General features: G+C 57.2%; 1 protein-coding gene across 2 annotated transcripts; it reads left to right on the top strand.

Moving 5' to 3' along the window:
- The first annotated feature begins 408 nt into the window (after window positions 1–408).
- Window positions 409–18642, top strand: SLC6A7 (solute carrier family 6 member 7). 2 transcript variants are annotated; one of them, XM_032337335.1, is made up of 14 exons: window positions 409–995; window positions 5904–6087; window positions 7640–7771; window positions 7957–8191; window positions 8724–8862; window positions 9609–9743; window positions 10859–10962; window positions 11102–11226; window positions 11627–11739; window positions 11975–12106; window positions 12595–12694; window positions 12882–12982; window positions 13514–13681; window positions 16825–16922. In XM_032337335.1, the coding sequence occupies exons 1-14, from the start codon at window positions 963–965 to the stop codon at window positions 16840–16842; spliced, it is 1719 nt and encodes a 572-aa protein (XP_032193226.1). In that variant the 5' UTR covers window positions 409–962; the 3' UTR covers window positions 16843–16922. The 2 variants fall into 2 exon arrangements, with proteins under 2 accessions (XP_032193226.1, XP_032193225.1); XM_032337334.1 differs by lacking the exon at window positions 16825–16922 and adding an exon at window positions 16946–18642 and having other exon boundaries at window positions 963–995.
- Window positions 18643–19166: the final 524 nt, after the last annotated feature.

The following is a 19166-nucleotide window of genomic DNA, read 5'->3' as shown; positions in this document are numbered from 1 at the left end:
TCTATGACCTTGAGCGAGGAACTTAACCTCTCTGACTTCAGTTTCCTCATCTGTAAAGTAGGGATGACGCGGTCTCTCTCTCTGGGTCGCTGTGTTGAGACAATAAGACCTAGCCTGGGATCTGGCATAATAAATATTGGGCACTTGGACGACTGACTACGTACGGGATTCATGGCCGCCGTTCCTCTGAGGCAGGAGTGGGCAACTCATAGTGTCAGCTGAGCCCTACTACGTGCCAGGCCCTGTACTATGTGTTTTCTATGCACAATCTCCCCGGATTCCTCACATCACCGTAAGGGACATAAGATTCTTATCCCCATTTTCCAGATGAAAAGGCAGCTTTCATCTGGAAAAGCGCGGCGAGCTTGAGTCACGTGGGCAAGGTCACACAGCAAAGAAGAGGCGGCACTGGATCGCTGGAACCCAGGACCCGTCCCTTGGTGTCCAGGCACGTGGCCTGCCTCTCATCGCCCAACTAGGGAAAGGGAGGCCCAGAGAGGGCAGGTTACCTGCCCAAGGTCACGCAGGAGACGGTGGCCGAGGCCTCCAGACCTCTGAGGGTTTCCGTCGCAGACCCCCCTCCTCCCGCGATCGGGGCCCCTCCAATCCGCAGCTCTGCGTGCGGGGGCGCGCGCATCCCCGGGCTGTCCGTCCGTCAGCCAGACTGTCTGGGTGTCTCCGCGGGCACAGCCGTGCACCCCTCCCCAGGCTCGGGCGCTGCGCAGGGAGAAGCAGAGCGTTGGCAGCGCCCGGCCCGCGCCCCACGCCCCACGCCCGCAGCCGACAGACGGCAGCGCCTGCGCCCGCGCCCGCGCCCCCCCCCCCCCCCACCCAGCCGGTGCGCGGGAGCCGCCGGGGCAAAGTCGCGGCGGCCGGCCGGCGGCGCGATCTCGGGCTCCCTAGCTCGCTCTCTGCTCTCAGGGGAAGCTAAGCCGGGAAGCCCCGGCAACCCGCCCTCCAAGATGAAGAAGCTCCAGGGAGCTCACCAGCGCAAGGTAGGGCAGGAAGACCCGGGCGCACACGGGGGCGGGGGCACACCTGAGGGAGGGGTGCAGGGGCCCGCCCCCATTCAGGCCGGGGGAGGGTAAGAGAGAGCACCTGGACCGACTCAGGGCTCTGGGGGAGGCCGGGCTGAGGTAGGTGGCAGGGAGGGGCGGGGTCACGGCCTGCAGAGGTGGAGTGGAGGGTGGCGACGTGGCCTTCCCCATCTGGGGGTCGGGGTGTTGTGTGATGGGGCTGAGGTTCATTGGGCCAGGTCCTTCGAACAGGTGTCTGCAACCCCAGCAGGCATGAGGTAGGGGTGGCTGGGGCCAGGCGCCTGCCCCTTCCCAGTCCCCCACCCATTTCCCCCAGGGCCTGATTGGGGTTGGGGGTGTTAGAATAACTGAGCGCCAGCCTTGAGGGGGACTAATTTCGGGGGTGGGGGAGGGGAGCCGCTCTGGCCCTCAGCCGCGCGCTCTACACTGAAGCAACCTCCGAGAACCAGCAGGGGGAAAACGCTGTCTTTCCTGCCCGAGCTTTTGCCCTGCGGGGGCCGCCACCTGCTCCCTCGAACCAGCTTTAGCTTCCCTGCTAAGACCCCAGGCAGCAGGGCTGACTGGAGGCAAAGGCGGGGAGGAAGGAAAGGGGAGACCCAAGGGATATGGGGGTGGGGTGGAAGCTGGCAGGAGAGAGGGGGCCAAATTTGTGTTTCTGGAGCCCCTCCTCACCCTTCCTGTGGGGTTAGACCTCCCAGCCTGCGGGGGAGTGGGGAGGGAGAGTATTGGGTGAAGTTTTCTGGCTTTTGGCTTAAAAGTACGAGTCCTAGCCAAGGAGTCAGAACTCCTGGGCACTATTTCTGCAGATACCACTTACCCTGTGACTTTGGGCAAGTCCATTCTCCTTATAAACTGGACTGTCATTTGCCAATCCAGCTCCAGTATCAAGGCACCAAAGCAAGCCCCACTGTCCCTGAATGGGGTTTGGGGGATGTAGTGACCCCACAGGGGCTGGCAGATGTAGATGGGAGAGAGAGCTCACCGGCTGGTGTTATTGACCATCCCCTGCCCCATTCAAGCCTTCTGCCCCTGCGCAGCTGGGCGTGGAGCGGCTAAGTGGGTCTTTTTATTCACTGCCACGAATGACTTCTTGGGGCCATTTGTGGCTCTCTTGGGTCTTTTTGGGTCCTGCTTGCCATTCTTTTCCATTCTCTTACTCTCTCCTCTTTCCACTCTCCCCACAAGAGCTCTTGCTCCTCACTGCCATGGTGCCACAGGGTGTGTAAACAGCCATATTCTGTAAAGCCTTATCTCATGTAAGCCTCCAAAAATTCTAGGGGCTGCGTCTTGTTATCCCCATTTTATAGACAAGGGGAAACAGACATGGGGGATGCAGTTTGCTGCTTTCCTAAAGATGGACCGAGTGACCCAGGGGCCCACAGGGCAGGGGTGGGGCCACCTGGCTTCAGTGTCCTTTCCCTTGATCTCAAGGTGAAGAGGACAGGGAGGGAGGAAATGCCAGGTATCAGCAAAGGAGCCATGTTGTTCAGAGATGAGCACTGGGCTGAAAGTCAGGGGTGTGGATTCTGGTCTTGCTCTGCCCTTAACTTGTTATTTGACCTTGGGCTCATCCCTTCCCCTCCTTGAAACTTAGTTTCCTCGTCTGCACAGCAGTAAAGTTGGACTCCAGATTTCTATTGTTTTTCTCATCCTGAAGAAGGTATGAGAGCCTTGGTTTGGGGCAGGCTAACCTCTCCCAGCACCTGCCACTGCTGGTGACCTACATCTGTTGGTCCCTAAAAGAGGGGGTGCAGGTCTGGCAAACTCAGGATTATGTTTCTGCGTGACTCGGGATAGGCAGTGGGGGAATCGGGGGTGGGATCTTCACACCCAGGCGTAAGTGTGAAGCGACTCATTAAGCTTCCTTCCAACCCTGCCCCATTGACTGGGGTGCTTGTCTCCCAGCCAGTCGCATCCTGTCCTTCTGTCCTTCTGGGATTCATCCCATGGTGGGGTTGGGGGCTCCGGGTGGTCTTGGGATTGGCTCATCTTTGGAGGACCCAATCCCCTGTGTCTGGAGCAGGATCAGGCTTCCCTCTGATTGGGGGAGGAGGGGGACAGGAGAGCTGGCAGCATCCTGCTCTTGGAACTCTTGTCACCATGGAAACAGAGAGCCGGGACTGCTCTGTGAGCAGAGAAAGGGCAGCAGCTTCTCAGGAGGGATCAGAGGAACCTCATTACTGGGCCCTCCTGCCAGCTGGCCTGAACAGGGCTGGGGGCTCACAGGGTGACCAGCCTGCCACACTACCCCATTTCAGGGGTCAGTGTCAACAGGCTGGTCCTCCATTCCTCCCGGAGCTCACCTGGCAGGGAGTGATTCTAGGGGGCCAGTGCTCACCCCGCTGGGAAGGAGCCTCATAGAAAGTGGCATCAGAGGCTGGGGGTGGGTTTCAGATAGGTCTGGGGGCTGCCGCTACCCTCAGCCCAGGATGTCTGAGATCATGGCAAGCCCAATGACCGCAAGCCCATGTTCATTATCATCAGCATCGCCATCACCCACAATAATGCCAGGCTGTCCTTGTTACCACTGCCCCTCTGGCCAATAGCCAGCCTAGGGCAGGATCGTTGCCATGGTCGCCACTGTGACTGAGAGCCAACCCAAGACTATTCCTCCTTTCTGCACCCACAAACTCACTGCCCCGACCCTATCACTGTCCCGAGACACCTCCAGTCCTATGACACCTGCACCCTGCTTTCACCACCTTTATCCCGGCAATGCTCATAGGACAAATTCCCTGCAAAGCCTCCTGCTACCACCCAATCTGTGTATAGACACCTACCTGACTCGTGTCAGGAAGGGCAGTTTTAGGAGAAAAAAATATCTGATCAGTAGACAATCACCAAGTCCCTGTGCTAGGATCTGATCTGGTCTTCATCCACTGCCAAATGTCTTTAGGGGAGTCTCTGGTAAAGCTTTCCTCACAAACCATTACAGCCAGAAGACGAACAGATAGACGTACATTTCTCTGAGTAAATCTCAGCATACTAGCTTCTTAAAACGCTTTTCTTAAATAGAATTGCAGAATACTGTCTATTCTAGGCAGTCATCGTGGGTATTGATGCATTAAAGGATCTGACAAGTCCTGCAGCAAAGAAAACTATTTTGCTTTGTGTTAACTCGGAGTTCCCCAAACTTCTTTGACTCCAGATTCCTTTTCTTGGGGCACCTGGGTGGCTCAATGGGTTAAAGGCTTTGCCTTCGGCTCAGGTCATGATCCCAGGGTCCTGGGATCAAGCCCTGTATCACGCTTTCTGCTCATCAGGGAGCCTGCTTCCTCCTCTCTCTCTCTGCCTGCCTCTCCGCCTACTTGAGATCTCTGTCTGTCAAATAAATAAATAAAATCTTTAAAAAAAAAAAAAAAGAATCCGTTTCTTACACTGAGCACCTATGAACATCATAAGGGATGTATTTTTGGAGACCCTGATTTATTCAGTCCCCTCAGTGTAGAGATGGGGAACTGAGGCTCAGAAAACTCTTTTCTCTAGTCACACCATGAAGGGACACAGTCCTGGGAAGAGAATTGTAGTCTCTTGACACTCAGTCCAGAGGTATCACTGTTTTCTCATAACCATTCCCCTGCAGAAGCAGGGGGTCCTTTCTCCTCTCTCAGAACCATGACGTTATTAGACAGCTGGCCTTCTTTGCTTCTCCATCCTTCTCTGTTATGGGTGTGAATTTCGGAGGCAAGTGGGAAGGGCGTGGCTGTCCTTTCCTTTTGACCCATTCTAGGAGACACTTTGGGGGAATCGCTCTCTGAATTTTAGATGGTTATCCTGGTATCTTTGGGATTCCTTGCAGACCCTCAGCTTGGGCAGCTCCTAGATGTACCAACGTATCCCCTCAGCCAGCATTTCAAGCAGCTGGAGGAGGCCCTCACTTTTCCAGCCCTAGTCTGGAGGGAGAAGGCCCAGTGGACTTCCCCACCCTCCCTGAATGGCAGACAGGGACCTTAGGGACAGCTGGCTTCCCTTCCCCTCTGTGCCTGCATCTCTCCCGCAGTGACAAGAAGATTATGACTTTTGTGAGATAGATCCGAACTCAGTAGCCTCTTCCTGCTCATGAACTATATGATTCACAGTCCTCTGTAGGCCTCCTCGAGCCACCAGAGCATAAATCGAACTCCTCCCTCGGGGGAGGCCGTGTTTCCTCCAAGTCCTCTTCTTTCTGTGCTGAGAGCCCCCACTCCTTCCCCTGTCCTCCTGTTATTGCTTCTCCTGAAACCCTCCTGTCTGGCCACCTGCCCTGTAAACATGCTCCGAGTTATCTGCGTGTCTCTCAAAATACAGTGCCCGGAATGGAGTAGCCAAAAGGCCACCACTGGAGGCTGAAGATGCAGGCTTCAAGGCTGGGAAGCTCTGGGCATGAGACCTAGTTCTCCACCCCTCCAACTTGTAAAACCTCGGGTGTGTCATGACTCCTCTCTGAGCCTCAGTGGGCCTCATGATTGAAACAGCACTTAGACAAGTTCTTGGCTCATAGGGTTGTTTTGAGAATGAAGTCAGGTAAAACATTTAATGCACTGAGCATGTAGTAAGAGCTCAAGACAGGGTAAATGTTATGAAGATCATTGTCATCATCATCATCAATCAAGGACCATCCCTTGATTTGACCTCTGTGTTCACCGAACTAAGATGAAGGTGGTTTTCTTAGTGCCCGAGCCACCTTGCAGGCCTCCTAAGTTTGTAGTGACCAGCCACCCCAAGAAGCTCCTGCAAATATTAGCCCAGGTAAGAGCAGTGGATTTTCTCAACCCATAGAGTATCTCTCATTAGCCCTGTTTGATTTCATCTTCTTATTTTGGGGGTGGAGTGGGCTGTGTCACAGTTCCAACCTGGCCTTACCTCTTTGGTCTCTTTTACCGGTAGCCCATTACCCCAGACCTGCTGATGACCCCCAGTGACCAGGGCGATGTAGACCTGGACGTGGATTTTGCCGCGGACCGGGGCAACTGGACCGGCAAGCTGGACTTCCTGTTGTCCTGCATTGGCTACTGCGTGGGCCTGGGCAATGTCTGGCGTTTCCCCTACCGCGCCTACACCAACGGAGGAGGTAGGGGCCAGGGGGCCTGCTGGAGGGACATCTAGGCTCGTAGGCCAAGACTTGGGGAGGAGCGAGGTTTTAGCGGCCTTGGCCAGCATCTCCTATGTGGCCTTGAGCAGAATTCACTGAAAGCAGTGAACTGGGGCTGGGAGAAGACAGCTCTCTCTGCCTTGTCTTTTTCATCACCCAAATATCTCCCCCGAGCCTGGGCATTTCCGGGGCTCTGAGTGATGGGCAGAGAAGTTGCCTCTGCTTCAGGAAGGCAGGCTGTACCTGCTTGGCAGCAATCACGTGCTCTCACAGTTGTCCCCACCCCCTCCTCCCCTACCCCCTCTGGGACCTCACCCCAGCAGAACTTCCTGCTTGTGAATCTTCGGTCTGTCCTCCTCTCCTGGTTCCTTCTGTTCAGACTACAAATGCGAAGCCTGTCCCATCTTAAACAAATCCTCTATTGACCCTGCTTCACCATCAAGTCACTGTTCTGGGTCTCGTTAATGATAGCTGGGGTGAGCACTCACCATCTGCCAGCCCAGGCATTTAACCCTGATGACAACCCTCCTGGGCGGGCATGGTTGTCCTGCTGTGACAACCGGGGCTTGGAGAGGCCAGGTTCCTTGTCCAAGGTCACCTGGTGGCCGACCCAACATTCCACCTCCAGGACTAACTTCTCCAGAGCCCGTGTGCTCCTGCCCACCCTTGAAGCCTCCTCCTGTCTCGGCCAGACTCGTGGAAGAGGCCCCTATTGGTGGAGTGGCAGAAATCCAAACAGGAGGGGATGGGGCGAGAACAAGATGAATTGCCGTGACTGGGAAGTGTGGGACTGGAGCCCGTCTCTGACACTCTAGGAACTCCTTAATGGCCACAGTTCTGTGGGCTCTCCCTTTCCCTGGCTCCTAAGTCTGTTTTTCTCCAGCACACCTCCGGGTGCTGACCTCCTTTTCTCCTGGGACAATGACTTCATTCCCAGAGCTCTTCTCTCTGGGAGGGGCTATAGAGGGCCACAGGGAAGGTCTCTAACTGGCCTGCCTTGGGACCCGGGCCCCTGAAGGGGTGGGTTTGGGGGGGCAGCTGGCGTGATTGACGGCCCTTCTGAAGCCCTACAGTGGTAGGCAGTCTTCTAAAGGAGCTGGCTGTCAACAGGGGAAGCAAATGGGGAAGGATATTGGGTACTTGGGACCAATGGTGGCAGCTGGAAGCACCCCAGGTGGCCTGGCAGAGAGGACTTGGGGAAGTAGACTGAGACCAAATCCCGAGGACATTCATTTCCTACTGAGGCGTTTGCACCTTCTCTGGCAGGGAATTCACTCATATATCCCTTCATTCCCTTTGTGTTTGCCCTGAGCCCAGCCCTGCTCTGGGCACCGGGGCTGCAGAGGTGAGTAAATCCCCACCAGCCCCCGAAGCCCTCAGTGATCTGGTGTGAAAAGTCGTCCCCATCTGCAGGAGAGGCACTCCCTGGGGTCCCAGGTGTTTGCCATCAGGGAGGGGCGGGGCTTGAGGAGAGGGATCCACGCACCCACCCGCCGGAGACCCTTCCTGACCGCCCTCCCCCTCCGCTTAGGTGCCTTCCTCGTGCCCTACTTCCTCATGCTGGCCATCTGTGGCATCCCTCTCTTCTTCCTTGAGCTCTCTCTGGGCCAGTTCTCCAGCCTGGGACCCCTGGCCGTCTGGAAAATCAGCCCCCTCTTCAAAGGTGAGCCCTCCTAGTCCCCGCAGGGGCCGGGGCCCCGAGGAGGCAGGGAGGCTGACCCCCTCCCATGCCCCAGCCTCTAGGCAGAGACAGAAGTGAAGCCCAGAGAGGGGCTGGCTGCCAGAGGCCGCACGGCCTGGCCTCAGGAAGGCTTCACCTGAGGGCCGCCCCCTGTGCCTCACGTCCAGGTGCCGGCGCGGCCATGCTGCTCATCGTAGGCCTGGTGGCCATCTACTACAACATGATCATCGCCTACGTGCTCTTCTACCTCTTCGCCTCCCTCACCAGCAACCTGCCCTGGGAGCACTGTGGCAACTGGTGGAACACGGACCTCTGCCTCGAGCACAGAGGCTCCAAGGACGGCAATGGGGCCCTGCCCCTCAACCTCACGAGCACCGTCAGCCCCAGCGAGGAGTACTGGAGGTCAGGCCACTGCGGGCCTGCAGCTGGTTGGGAGGGCCCCGAGCTGCCGGGGGCAGTGGGGGCAGTGTGGGGGGTGGGGAATGGGGGCTGGGAGGGGCCCTAAGCTGCTGGGGGTGATGGGTGGAGGGGCAAGAATGGGCCAGCATCCCCAGGGGGCTCAGCGTGCACCTGGAAGGCCGAGTCCAGGTGCTGGTGTTAGGTGGGCCCTGGGTTCTAATCCCAGCTCTTTGCTGACCAGCCCTTTGACTTTACACAACGTCCTTGGCTTCTGGGGCTTTGTCTGTGAAGTGGGTGTGGTCACGGCATTCAGAGGGTTGTTGTGAGGATTAAAGGAAGGAAAGTAGAGAATGTGCCACCAGCCTGTTGGGTAACCCTGCTCAGTAGAGGCTGGCTGGTAATCGTGATGGTGATGACACTGGTAAGAGTGACCTTGCTGGACACTGGTAAGAGTGACCTTGCTGGCCACAGCTTTCCTGCATACCCGTGGAGTATGGCAGGGTGACCTGAGGACCTTCAAATCTTCTCCCCACAGCCGCTACGTCCTCCACATCCAAGGCAGCCAGGGCATTGGAAGTCCTGGGGAGATCCGCTGGAACCTCTGCCTCTGTCTGCTGCTGGCCTGGGTCATCGTGTTCCTCTGTATCCTCAAGGGGGTCAAGTCTTCGGGCAAGGTGAGGCCTGGGAAGTCCTAGAGGCCTGAGGGGCTGGGAGGTGGGAGGTCTTCCTGGAGGAGGCGGCAGTGCACAGACTGAGTCGGAGAGGATGAACAGACATCAACCATCAACGGGGCAGAGGTTGAGGGTAGGGGTGGGGAGTAGGCATCCGAGGCACTGCCTGAAGAAAGATGTGGAGGTAAGGATGGACGGTGGCCAGGCTGGTTCACCAGGCCGGAAACTTTCCAAGGACAGGACCTACCAGTGACTCAGGTTTGTATCCTAACCAAGTGCTTGGCACTTTGAAGAGGCTCCTCATGGTGAATGTTTGGAAGGTGGGTCTATGAATCAGGATGGGCAGGGGACTTTAGGAATGTGCCATGGCAGATAACCGCACAGGGAGGGAGGGGTTGCATGGGCAGGGAGTGGGGGCGGGAAACGGAAGGGGGAGACTCTCATCAGCTCTAGGCAAGACCTCCAGGCAAAGGCCCAGGGTGGCCCGGAGAGGGGCGCAGCAGGGCTGGAGGGGGTGGGTGGGCTGGGGACACCTTGGGAAGCAGCGACAGAACTTTAATGAGGGATCCATGTGTGGAGGGAGGGAGGGAGACGGGAAGGGAAAGACAAGCATTATGGATAATGGCTGTTCTCAGCTCAGCCTCCCCAAATATTGGGGAGGCAAGTGAGGTAAGATGGAGATTTCTAGAAGAGGAGCAAGGTGGAAGGAAGTTCCCCCCTGCTTTCCATCCCCATTTACCACGTCTCAGGTGGTGTATTTCACGGCCACGTTCCCCTACCTCATTCTGCTCATGCTGCTGGTCCGAGGAGTCACCCTCCCAGGGGCCTGGAAGGGCATCCAGTTCTATCTCACCCCCCAGTTCCACCACCTGCTGTCTTCCAAGGTGAGGTGCTCGGGGCTGGGGTGCTGAGGGAGGGGTCAGGCCTGAGCCAGGGAGTAGAAGGAGGAGGGCTCCCTGGGGAAAAGAAGGGCAATGGTTAGGAATCCTCCCTGTGGAGGGTCCCCCAGTACCAGACCCTGTGCTTGGTGCTGCACTCAACAGTGTATGTCCTTTTCATTTCTCATTCTTCGCTGTCCTACAAAGTAGACATTATTCTGGGGGCCCCAGGTGGCTCAGCTAGAGGAGGTAAGGCTCTTGATCTCAAGGTCATGAGTTTGAGCCCCATGTGGGGTGTAGAGATTACTAATATATATATGTGTATATATATATATATATATATATATACACATATATATATATCTTTTAAAAAAAGGTAGACATTTTTCTCCCATTTTATAGATGAAGAAACTGAGGCCCGAAGGAGTGATAAGCTTAAGGTCACACAGCTAAGGGGAAGCAGAGTTGGAATTCCAACCCACAGCTCTCTGATTCCAAACCCCAAAGAGGTCATTGGTAATGACAGAAACAGTGGTGCTGACAGTTGACATTTCTTACTTATTAATTGCCGACTGCCTGACCCTGCCCTGGGACTTCGCACATATGCAGTCATTAACCCTTACCACAACCCTATAAGGGAGCTAGTGTTCCTATTCCTGCATTACAGAGGTGGGACCCGAGGCTCAGAGAGGTGATGTGGCTTGCCTACGCCGTACAGGCCCAAAACAGGGGAGCTGGAATCAAATCCCGGTCCCTCCAACTCCAGGGAGGAAGTGAAGGGGTTCCATGGGCTTGTTGTCAATATGGATCTACTGGAAATTTACATAAGACACTACTTCCTTCAGAATTGGACCAAGCATAGCCATCACCTAGATCCTGGATGGGGAAACTGAGGCCCAGAGAGGGAAAGGGACTTACCCGAGTCCCGCCGTGTAAGTGCTGGAACGGGGTTTGCTCCCGGCCCACATCACCTGGAGCCAGGCTCTCCACCACGCCGTCCCTGGACCTGTGGACTAGCTCCCGCCCCACCTCCTCCCTCCTCTTTCCGTGGCCCTCTGGACAGGGCCGCGGTGTGCCAGCCCCTTCTCTCTGCTGTCCATCTGCATCCTTCCCTGCCACAGGTATGGATCGAAGCTGCTCTTCAGATCTTCTACTCCCTGGGTGTGGGCTTCGGGGGTCTCCTCACCTTCGCCTCCTATAACACGTTTCACCAGAACATCTACAGGTCAGTGCAGCCTCCCAGACCCCGGGGCTGGGGTGAGGAGGAGAGTGGCCGGTCCGGGCAGGCCCTGTTGTGGGGGCAGGGCCAGCTCACTCTGTTCTGCTCCTGTGTGCCTGTACTCCCCGCCCCCTCCCCCCGGCAGAGACACCTTTATCGTCACTCTGGGCAATGCCATCACCAGCATCCTGGCTGGCTTCGCCATCTTCTCTGTGCTGGGCTACATGTCTCAGGAGCTGGGTGTGCCTGTGGACCAAGTAGCCAAAGCAGGTGGGCAGACAGGCCAGCCTCGGGGTGGGCGGCAGGGGGTGGACGATGATGTGAATCAGTGTCTTGTGCCGGAGGACGAGTCCACGTCTGTGTGTTAACGGGATTGTTTGTGTGGATGATGGTATACGGAAGTGTATTCAAATGAGGTTTTATATTGTCTTATGTTTCTTCCTGCACTCCTTATCAGTTCATCTATCTTGTCAAGCTGTGTTCATTGAGCACCGACGGCATCCTGGCCGGGGTTTAGGGGTTCAGTGTTGGAAGTGTACACTAGGGTACTTGTCTGGATCTGACTAAATGAGTGTGCCCATGGGGGTGGAAGCGACCATGTGTGTTTGAGTGTGCCTGTGAGGGCCTGCCTTGTGCCCCAGTCTGCTGACTCTTTGTGCGCCTGGCCCAGGCCCTGGCCTGGCCTTTGTCGTCTACCCACAGGCCATGACCATGCTGCCTCTGTCGCCCTTCTGGTCCTTCCTTTTCTTCTTTATGCTCCTGACTCTGGGCTTGGATAGTCAGGTGAGCCTGGTCTGTGCCAGCGGGCACCTTGTGGGGGGTGTGTTCATTTGTGTGTGTGTGTCCGTCCACGTGGGATGTGCATCTGTGTATCTGTGTATGTAGCTGTGTGTGTGATGTAGCTCTATGTGTCTGTGTGACGTGTGTATCTCTGTGTGAGTGTGAGTGTCCATGCACATGTGTACAGGTGTGTGGTGGGGGGCCAAATTCTGACCTCCCCCCTCCTGTCCTCCCCCAGTTTGCCTTCCTGGAGACCATTGTGACAGCTGTGACAGATGAGTTCCCGTACTACCTGCGGCCCAAGAAGGCTGTGTTCTCGGGGCTCATCTGCGTGGCCATGTACCTGATGGGGCTGGTCCTCACCACCGATGTGAGTGCTGCTGTGAGGAGGGAGGGCAGCCCGCGGGTGGGGTGGTGCGGGTATGGGCGGAGGGGTGGTGCAAGGCCAGGCGGCTGGGGTGGGGGCAGGTGACTCTGCCGCGGGGCTCCGTGCTGCTGCTTTGGGAGGCCACCCAGGTCCATTCCCCAAGGGCAGCGTGGCCTATGGCCCGGGGTCCTGGCTTCAAAGTACAGAGAAGCCCCAGCTTCCAGCCTGGGTCCTACACTTGCTGGATGACCTCAGGACAAGAGGCTTCACCTTCTCCAGCCTGTGTTCCCACCAATAAAATGGGCTCTACAACTAGGGTTGTTGTGAAGCTCCAGTAAGAGGGCGTGTGGGAAGGGCTCAGCGTAGGCAGTGGTCACATGGCCACTGTCTTGCCATCACCACTGGCCGGGCTGCTCCCCGCCTTGAAAAGGGGCTGCACCAGGGAGCAAGACTGGGCTGAGGGAAGCCCAGAGCTGTGACTTGTGTTCTAGGGAGGCATGTACTGGCTGGTGCTTCTGGATGACTACAGCGCCAGTTTCGGGCTCATGGTGGTGGTGATCACCACATGCCTGGCCGTCACCCGGGTGTATGGTGAGAGGCGATGAGGGAGAGGGGGTTGAAGCTCCCCACGGTGGGAGGCTGGGGGTCTGCTCTGGAGCCCCCCCTACACTGGGTCCCAGGTCCCAAGGGCCAGGGTCTCCCATGGGGGCAGCGGGGGTGGAGGAGGAGGGGCTGCTGGTGCTGGTGGGGCCATCCTCCTCCCCCCTCCCCCACACAGGCATCCAGAGGTTCTGCCGGGACATCCACATGATGCTGGGCTTCAAGCCGGGCCTCTACTTCAGGGCCTGCTGGCTGTTCCTGTCCCCGGCCACGCTCCTGGTAACCGGGGGAGGCGGGGAGGGCTGGGGCCCAGAGCTGAGAGGAGGGGCCCCCTCTGGACATTGAGTCCAGCAGGGCTGTCCTGGCCCAGAGTGGACCTCTGTCAGGGCTGACGGGTAGTGGGCACCAGGATGTGGGTCTCCTCCCCTCCGCCTCAATGCCCCCAGCTTTTGGAGCGGTGCTGGGTCTAGCTTCCCATGCAGCTAGCCAAATGAGTGCGGCTTTCCCAGGCCTCAGGGCCTTTCCTCAGGGCCCTTCCGGCTAGGGCGTTAGACTGGTATGTTGGTGAGTTGGAGGCCAGGCCCAGGCTGTCTTAGAAACTGGATGCTTCCAAGCTGGGCTGTCTCAGGCCTCACAAAGGCCCGGAGGAGGGACCGTCTCAGGTTCTATACAGCTTAGGATGGGGTTCTCTTCAACACCGGGTGGCTCTGGGCTGGGCTGTCCCGGGCCTTCAGGTAGCTCAGATCTGGGCTGCCCTAAGCCCCGGGGCCTGCCCAAAGCCCACCGTGATGCCGGGGCCCCTGCCTGCAGGCCCTGTTGGTGTACAGCATCGTCAAGTACCAACCCTCAGAGTACGGCAGCTACCGGTTCCCAGCCTGGGCGGAGCTGCTGGGCATCCTGATGGGTCTGCTGTCCTGCCTCATGATCCCAGCGGGCATGCTGGTGGCTGTGCTTCGGGAGGAGGGATCGCTCTGGGAGGTAAGTCTGGGCCGCCTTGTCTGCCCCAGGCCCACCTGCTAGGACAGGAAACATCTGCCACAGCACCTTACTGAGGGCCTCACAGGCCTTTCCAGACAGTAGCCTGAGCTCTGAATCCTCTCAGACCTGCTGGGGGTGAGGTAGGCTCAGGCGGCTTAGGGTCCGGCCCTGTGGTCCCTGGTACCACATGGGGTCTCTGATGGGCGGACGTCCCACTGCCCACATGTCATAGGGAGAGGACAAGTGTCCCACTGCAAGTTGGTCAGGGGTCCAGACTGGAACTCTGGTCACCAGCCCAGAGCTTCCTCTGACTCAGGGTCAGAAGGCAGGACTGAGGGACATTAGAGGGTGGGCTGCAGCCCATGGGTGACCTGGGAATGGGCTGATGGTGGGAACCCTGCCCATGCCAGGCTTTGTGAAGAGATCCAGGAAGTACAGAGAATACAAGCTGTTTGGGCATGGGGGTCTGCAGGTCTCAGAAGAGGGGAGTGGGTGTGCAGTGATGCCGTGTGACCATGGCAATGTTCTACCCCTCTCTGAGCCTCCCCGCACTCTGTCCTTCTAAGGCTATGGAATGTGGAGCCCCTTTGGTGGGAAGAGGCTGTCACAGTGAGCAGAGCTGAGTGAGCCTGCTAGGGCCTGGAGAGAGCCTTGGGACCCCCATACATACCTCACATATCCCATCAAGTGTATGATAGTACCGGCTGGTATTGGTTCATGAGAGCTAGTTGTTATATATTCAGGGACGTTGTGAGCTGGTTGTTAACTCATCGATAACTTGACATCGACCTTGGTGGGAATATTTATACCACTGGAACTGGCTACTTATCAAGCCTCCTGCGCCCCTCCAACCACTGCTCCCACTCCGCAGACTGTGCCACTGTGTCCTCAGCTGTCCCTCACCCCATCTTCATATCTGCACCTGGAAGGAGGCTCTGACCCCATTCCCAGCACGAGTGGGTCATGGCCGCAGCGCCCAGACCACAGGGGCAGTCCTGGACCCAGGCCCTGCTCTGGATCCAGCTGCTGTTGGACAGGGAGCAAACTCCCAGCCTTCTTTCAGCGTCGGGGGCCTCACCTGCGCTGCCAAGGGCAATGTGTATCCTTGCTTGAGAGCTGAGGTATCTGCAAAGGAAAGGAAGAGAAGGGTGTTGCTCAGGATAGAGGGCTCCAGTCCCCTGGAAATTCATGGTTCCCAAGCCTTGCTACTCTTCCCTCTTGCCTTATCGCCACAGCCACCAACAGCCAGGCCGAGGGCCATGTTGTTGGGTGGGGAGCACTGCAAGAGGAGTCCTTGCCCGGCTCTGGAGGGCTTCCAGCACTGTCACATTAGGAGGAATTCGGGCTCTGCTTTTTGCCAGCTGTGTGACCCTAAGTGAGTTAACAACGCCCCTCTCTGAACCTTGCTTTTCTCTGTCCTTCAAGTGAGGACAAAGATTCCTCCCCTAAGGGTTGCTCTGAGAAGAAAAGAAGCTTATCTGTGTTGTCAGAACTGTGAAGGGCAGGAAAAGCAGAGTATTTTAAAAGTTTAGGATGGAGTCAGACTGCCCAGGTTCAAATAGCATCACCACTTGTCTCCCGTGTGACCTTGGCCAAGTTGGCTCACCTCGCTGAACTTTGCTTCCAGATAATATCTGTGGGGGTGGAGGGTGAAAGTCCTAATGGCCCTCTCCTGGGGACACTGAGGACTGAGGAAGCCCACACAACTTAGAGCTGGAGCACGGGGAATGTTTTGTTCCACTTCGGGGATCCTCATGGGAGTGATTCTGCTCTCAGAGGCCATTTGGTAGTGTCTGGAGGCATTTTGCTTGTCATAAGAGGATCGTGTGCACAGGGGATGGTACTGGCTTCCAGTGGGAAGAGAGCAGGGATTCTGTCAAACTCTCCTCAGTGTGCAGAGAGCTCTTACACGGGGTCTCTTCAGCCAAAGTGTTCCGAGTACTCAGGTCGAGAAGCATCAGTCTAGGTTCTAGTGTTCAGCTGGGAACAAATCTAAGTGCTTGTTCTCAAGGAGCTTGAATTTTAATGTGGGAGATAGACAATAAACAAATACATAAAGGTAGTAGTAAGTGCTACATTTAAAAAATAATTAAAAAAAAAAACCTGAAACAAAAGCAAAGTTTAGGACTAGAGAATGAAGGGAAAATATTTTGGCTAGGGTGGCCAGGAAGACCTTGGTGAGGGGGTGACAGACATCTGACTGAAACCCACAAGGTGATCAATAGATATCTAAGGGGAGAGCATTCCAAGCAGAAGGACCATCAGTGCAAAGGTCCTGGGGCAGGAGGGGATGGCATGTCTGAAGGCAGCAAGGAGGTTGGCAAGACTGGATCAGAGTGGGGGTGGGTGGAGGGAGAGTAGCAGGAGCTGAGGTCAGGGAGGTAGATGGGCAGGTAGGCTGTGGTGGGCAAGTTGGGTCTTATTCCAAGTGCAAAGATAAGCCATAGGCAGGTTTCTGGGCAGGGGGGTACGGTGCTCTACAACAGTTCAGTAAGTGTCCCCAGGCTTTGAGTGTGGGGCCATGCTGAGCCCAGGGCTAAGGGCTCTGCACACATTATCCTCCTTGAATCTACACCCAGTAGGCTCCACTTAATGTTGGTCGTCTATCCTCCTTCAAGGGTCTGGGCCTCTTCTCCGTGCAGGCTAGGCAGAGGACTTTGGGAATGTGGTTTGGGAGGGGAGGAACTCTAGAATGTCCAGACTTAGTCATTATCTTAGTCACCTCTCTCCTTCCATGGAAACTGGGGCTGCAGAGGGAAAGGTCAGACAATCAGAGTCAGGACAAAGCAAGTGGGAAACACTTGGAGGGTCAGTGACACACCCTGCCTCAGTGCTCCTGGCTCCTGGCTCTTCCCCAAAGCTCCCGGCTGTTTAGGACTCAGCATTTAGGGGAAGGGGCCCAGAGTGGGCTCCTGAATTGGCTGGCATGTAATTGTAGCCTGTCCCCAGAGCCCCTGCTAAATGCTCCATCTTGGTGCCTGCTGACGGGGTTCAGAGTGGCAGGAATGGCAGGATCCCCAAGTGACAGAGAAGGAAACCAAGTACCGAAAGCTTAAATCCCATGTCCCCACCCAGCTTGTGAGTAGCCAAGTGGGACTTACTCCCCTGGGGAAGTGCCACCCACCTTCACCCCCGCCCCCCAGGATTGTCTCCAGGGCTGACACCAGGGACATGGTGAGGTCTTTGCCCGGTGCCCAGCCACAGGAAGCACTCCACGAGCACCAGCCGCCCACCGTTTTCACCGCTGTCCTTGCTCTACCACAGCGGCTCCAGCAGGCCAGCCGACCGGCCATGGACTGGGGCCCGTCGCTGGAGGAGAACCGGACTGGCATGTACGTGGCCACGCTAGCGGGGAGCCAGTCACCAAAGCCACTGATGGTGCACATGCGCAAATACGGGGGCATCACCAGTTTTGAGAACACGGCCATCGAGGTGGACCGCGAGATCGCCGAAGAGGAGGAGTCTATGATGTGAGACAGGAGGCTGGCAGCCTGGAGGTCCTGCCCAGCTGCGGAGGAGTAGCCCTGCCCTGTGGGGTCCTGAGAGGCCTGAGGCCCTGGGCGGTCGCCACAGTGATGCCGGTCCCCAAGGCTAGTCCTTTCTCGTGGCCTCTGCCTCTCCTCTGTCTCCTTTCTCCCCACACGCACACAGACCCACTCTAAGCTCAGTCCTCATTGTGCAGTTGGATAAACTGAGGCCAGGGAGGAGGGACCTGACCAAGGTCACGTGGTGGAGGGCGCTGGACCCCAGACCTCCTGGCCAACCAGTTCCTTTTCTTATGTGGCAGCTGGCATCATTCTCTCCTCTGTTCAGGGCCCAGACTCCTCTCTTTTCTAGGGGAGCCTGCCCCCCACATACTGCAAACAGCCAGAATCTTGAGCTGGGCCAGGACACTCAGGGTGTGGCAAGGGCCACAAGGCCCCAGGCCTCGAGGGTTAGCAAGTGAAGGGGGACAAAAACCCCTAGGTCAGGTCTCCTGAAGGAGGTGGGGTCTGAGGGCCCTGGAGGATGGGCAAGTTGGGAGGGAGAGAGGAAGAGGAGGGCAGGGTGTGGAGGCCCCCATGGATCCCCTGTGTCCCCCATAGAGCCCAGGGCCGGGCCCGCGGTGTTACCAGGCTATAGCAGGGGCCAGCGGGAAGGACAGAGGGCCAGGGGAGCATGGGACAAGGGGCGGGCCGGGGTTTGCATGATCTGGTTGTGCTTTAGATAGACTAGCTTTCAGGATCGGTGGACAGGGTGGATTAGAGGGGACAGGGTGGAGGTAGGAGGCCTGTGGAGGGCAGCAAGGGGGGCTGGTGGCCTCAGTGAGGTGGTGGGGGGTGGGGAAAGGAGGAGGTCCCCACATTTTCCACCTCCCAGAGAAACTAATGTATTTTATTTTGACCCCACGCTTCTGAGAAGGGCCCATAGCTTCCCCCTCACTGGACTTTATGCCCTCCCATGTCGGGAGCCGTGGGCATTGTTAGGACAGAGCAAACAGGTGGAGAGATGGGCGTGAGGGCCCCTAGCGGGACCTGAGGCCCCTCTGTTCCCTTCTCCCTGTTCTGGTGGCCCTCACTGTCTCCTCCAGCTCCAGGCACTGCTGGGAAACTGACCTTGGCTGTGGGCCACCGAGGCAACCAAGAGACTTGGAGGTGGTCCGCTCACGTGGCTGTCTGTCCTGATGCAGCCCCCTCTGGGCCCAGGCATGAGGGTGGAGGCAGGGAGCCAAGGGCAGCCAACAGCTCAGGCCTGTGGCCAGAGGCCTCAGCATCTTCAGTCCCAAGCACAAGGGGGGCTGCCCTGGGACCCCTCCTTCCCTGAGAGACGAGGGTGGAGTGTGAAAGTGTGCCCCAGCGTGACAGGCCACCCTCATGCAGCTGGGCCAGGCTGCGTGCCCTCTCTCTCTCCTGCTGTCTCCTCAACCCACCCATGTCCTATTGGTTTATTGTTAATAAACACCAATGAGGTCATCCTTCTTACCCCTTCTCCTTACTGCTGAGAACCAGGGGGTGGACAGCGCAGGGGTGTCCAGCTTCCGTTGGACGGACGAGGAAACTGAGGCTCAACTGTTCGCTTTCCTGGCTCTCCCAGCTTCTGACACTTCCTGTCCCGTTTCTCTGTGGCAGTGGTGGGGGGTAGTGGGGTTGAGGAAGGGTGGCGAAGACAAAAGGAAGCCAATTCGCCCCCCTTATATGTATGGGCAAACTGAGGCCCTCCAAAGGGAAGACTTGCTCAAGGTTACCCAGCGGGGGCAGGCACACCTGGGCAGCTGGCCCTCCCCTCCCCGGCTGCTCTCTTACCAGCAGGTGTAGCTAAGGCTGGAAGTCCGGGGATTGGGAGAAGCCCTGAGTTTCCCAGGCTGGAAGAATTTCCTGGTGCTAACCACCCCCTCCTGGCAGGACCTGGCCACTTAAAAGAGCCTCAGGGCCTTTCAAATGCGAGGCCCAGGTGTTTGTGAAGGCTTTGATGGGGGGGTTGGAGAGGAAGGGCTGCTGCATCTTTT

This window comes from Mustela erminea, chromosome 3, assembly GCF_009829155.1.
Source record: "Mustela erminea isolate mMusErm1 chromosome 3, mMusErm1.Pri, whole genome shotgun sequence".
In the NCBI taxonomy this organism is placed as follows: domain Eukaryota; kingdom Metazoa; phylum Chordata; class Mammalia; order Carnivora; family Mustelidae; genus Mustela; species Mustela erminea.
This window is presented reverse-complemented; position numbering and strand designations above follow the sequence as displayed.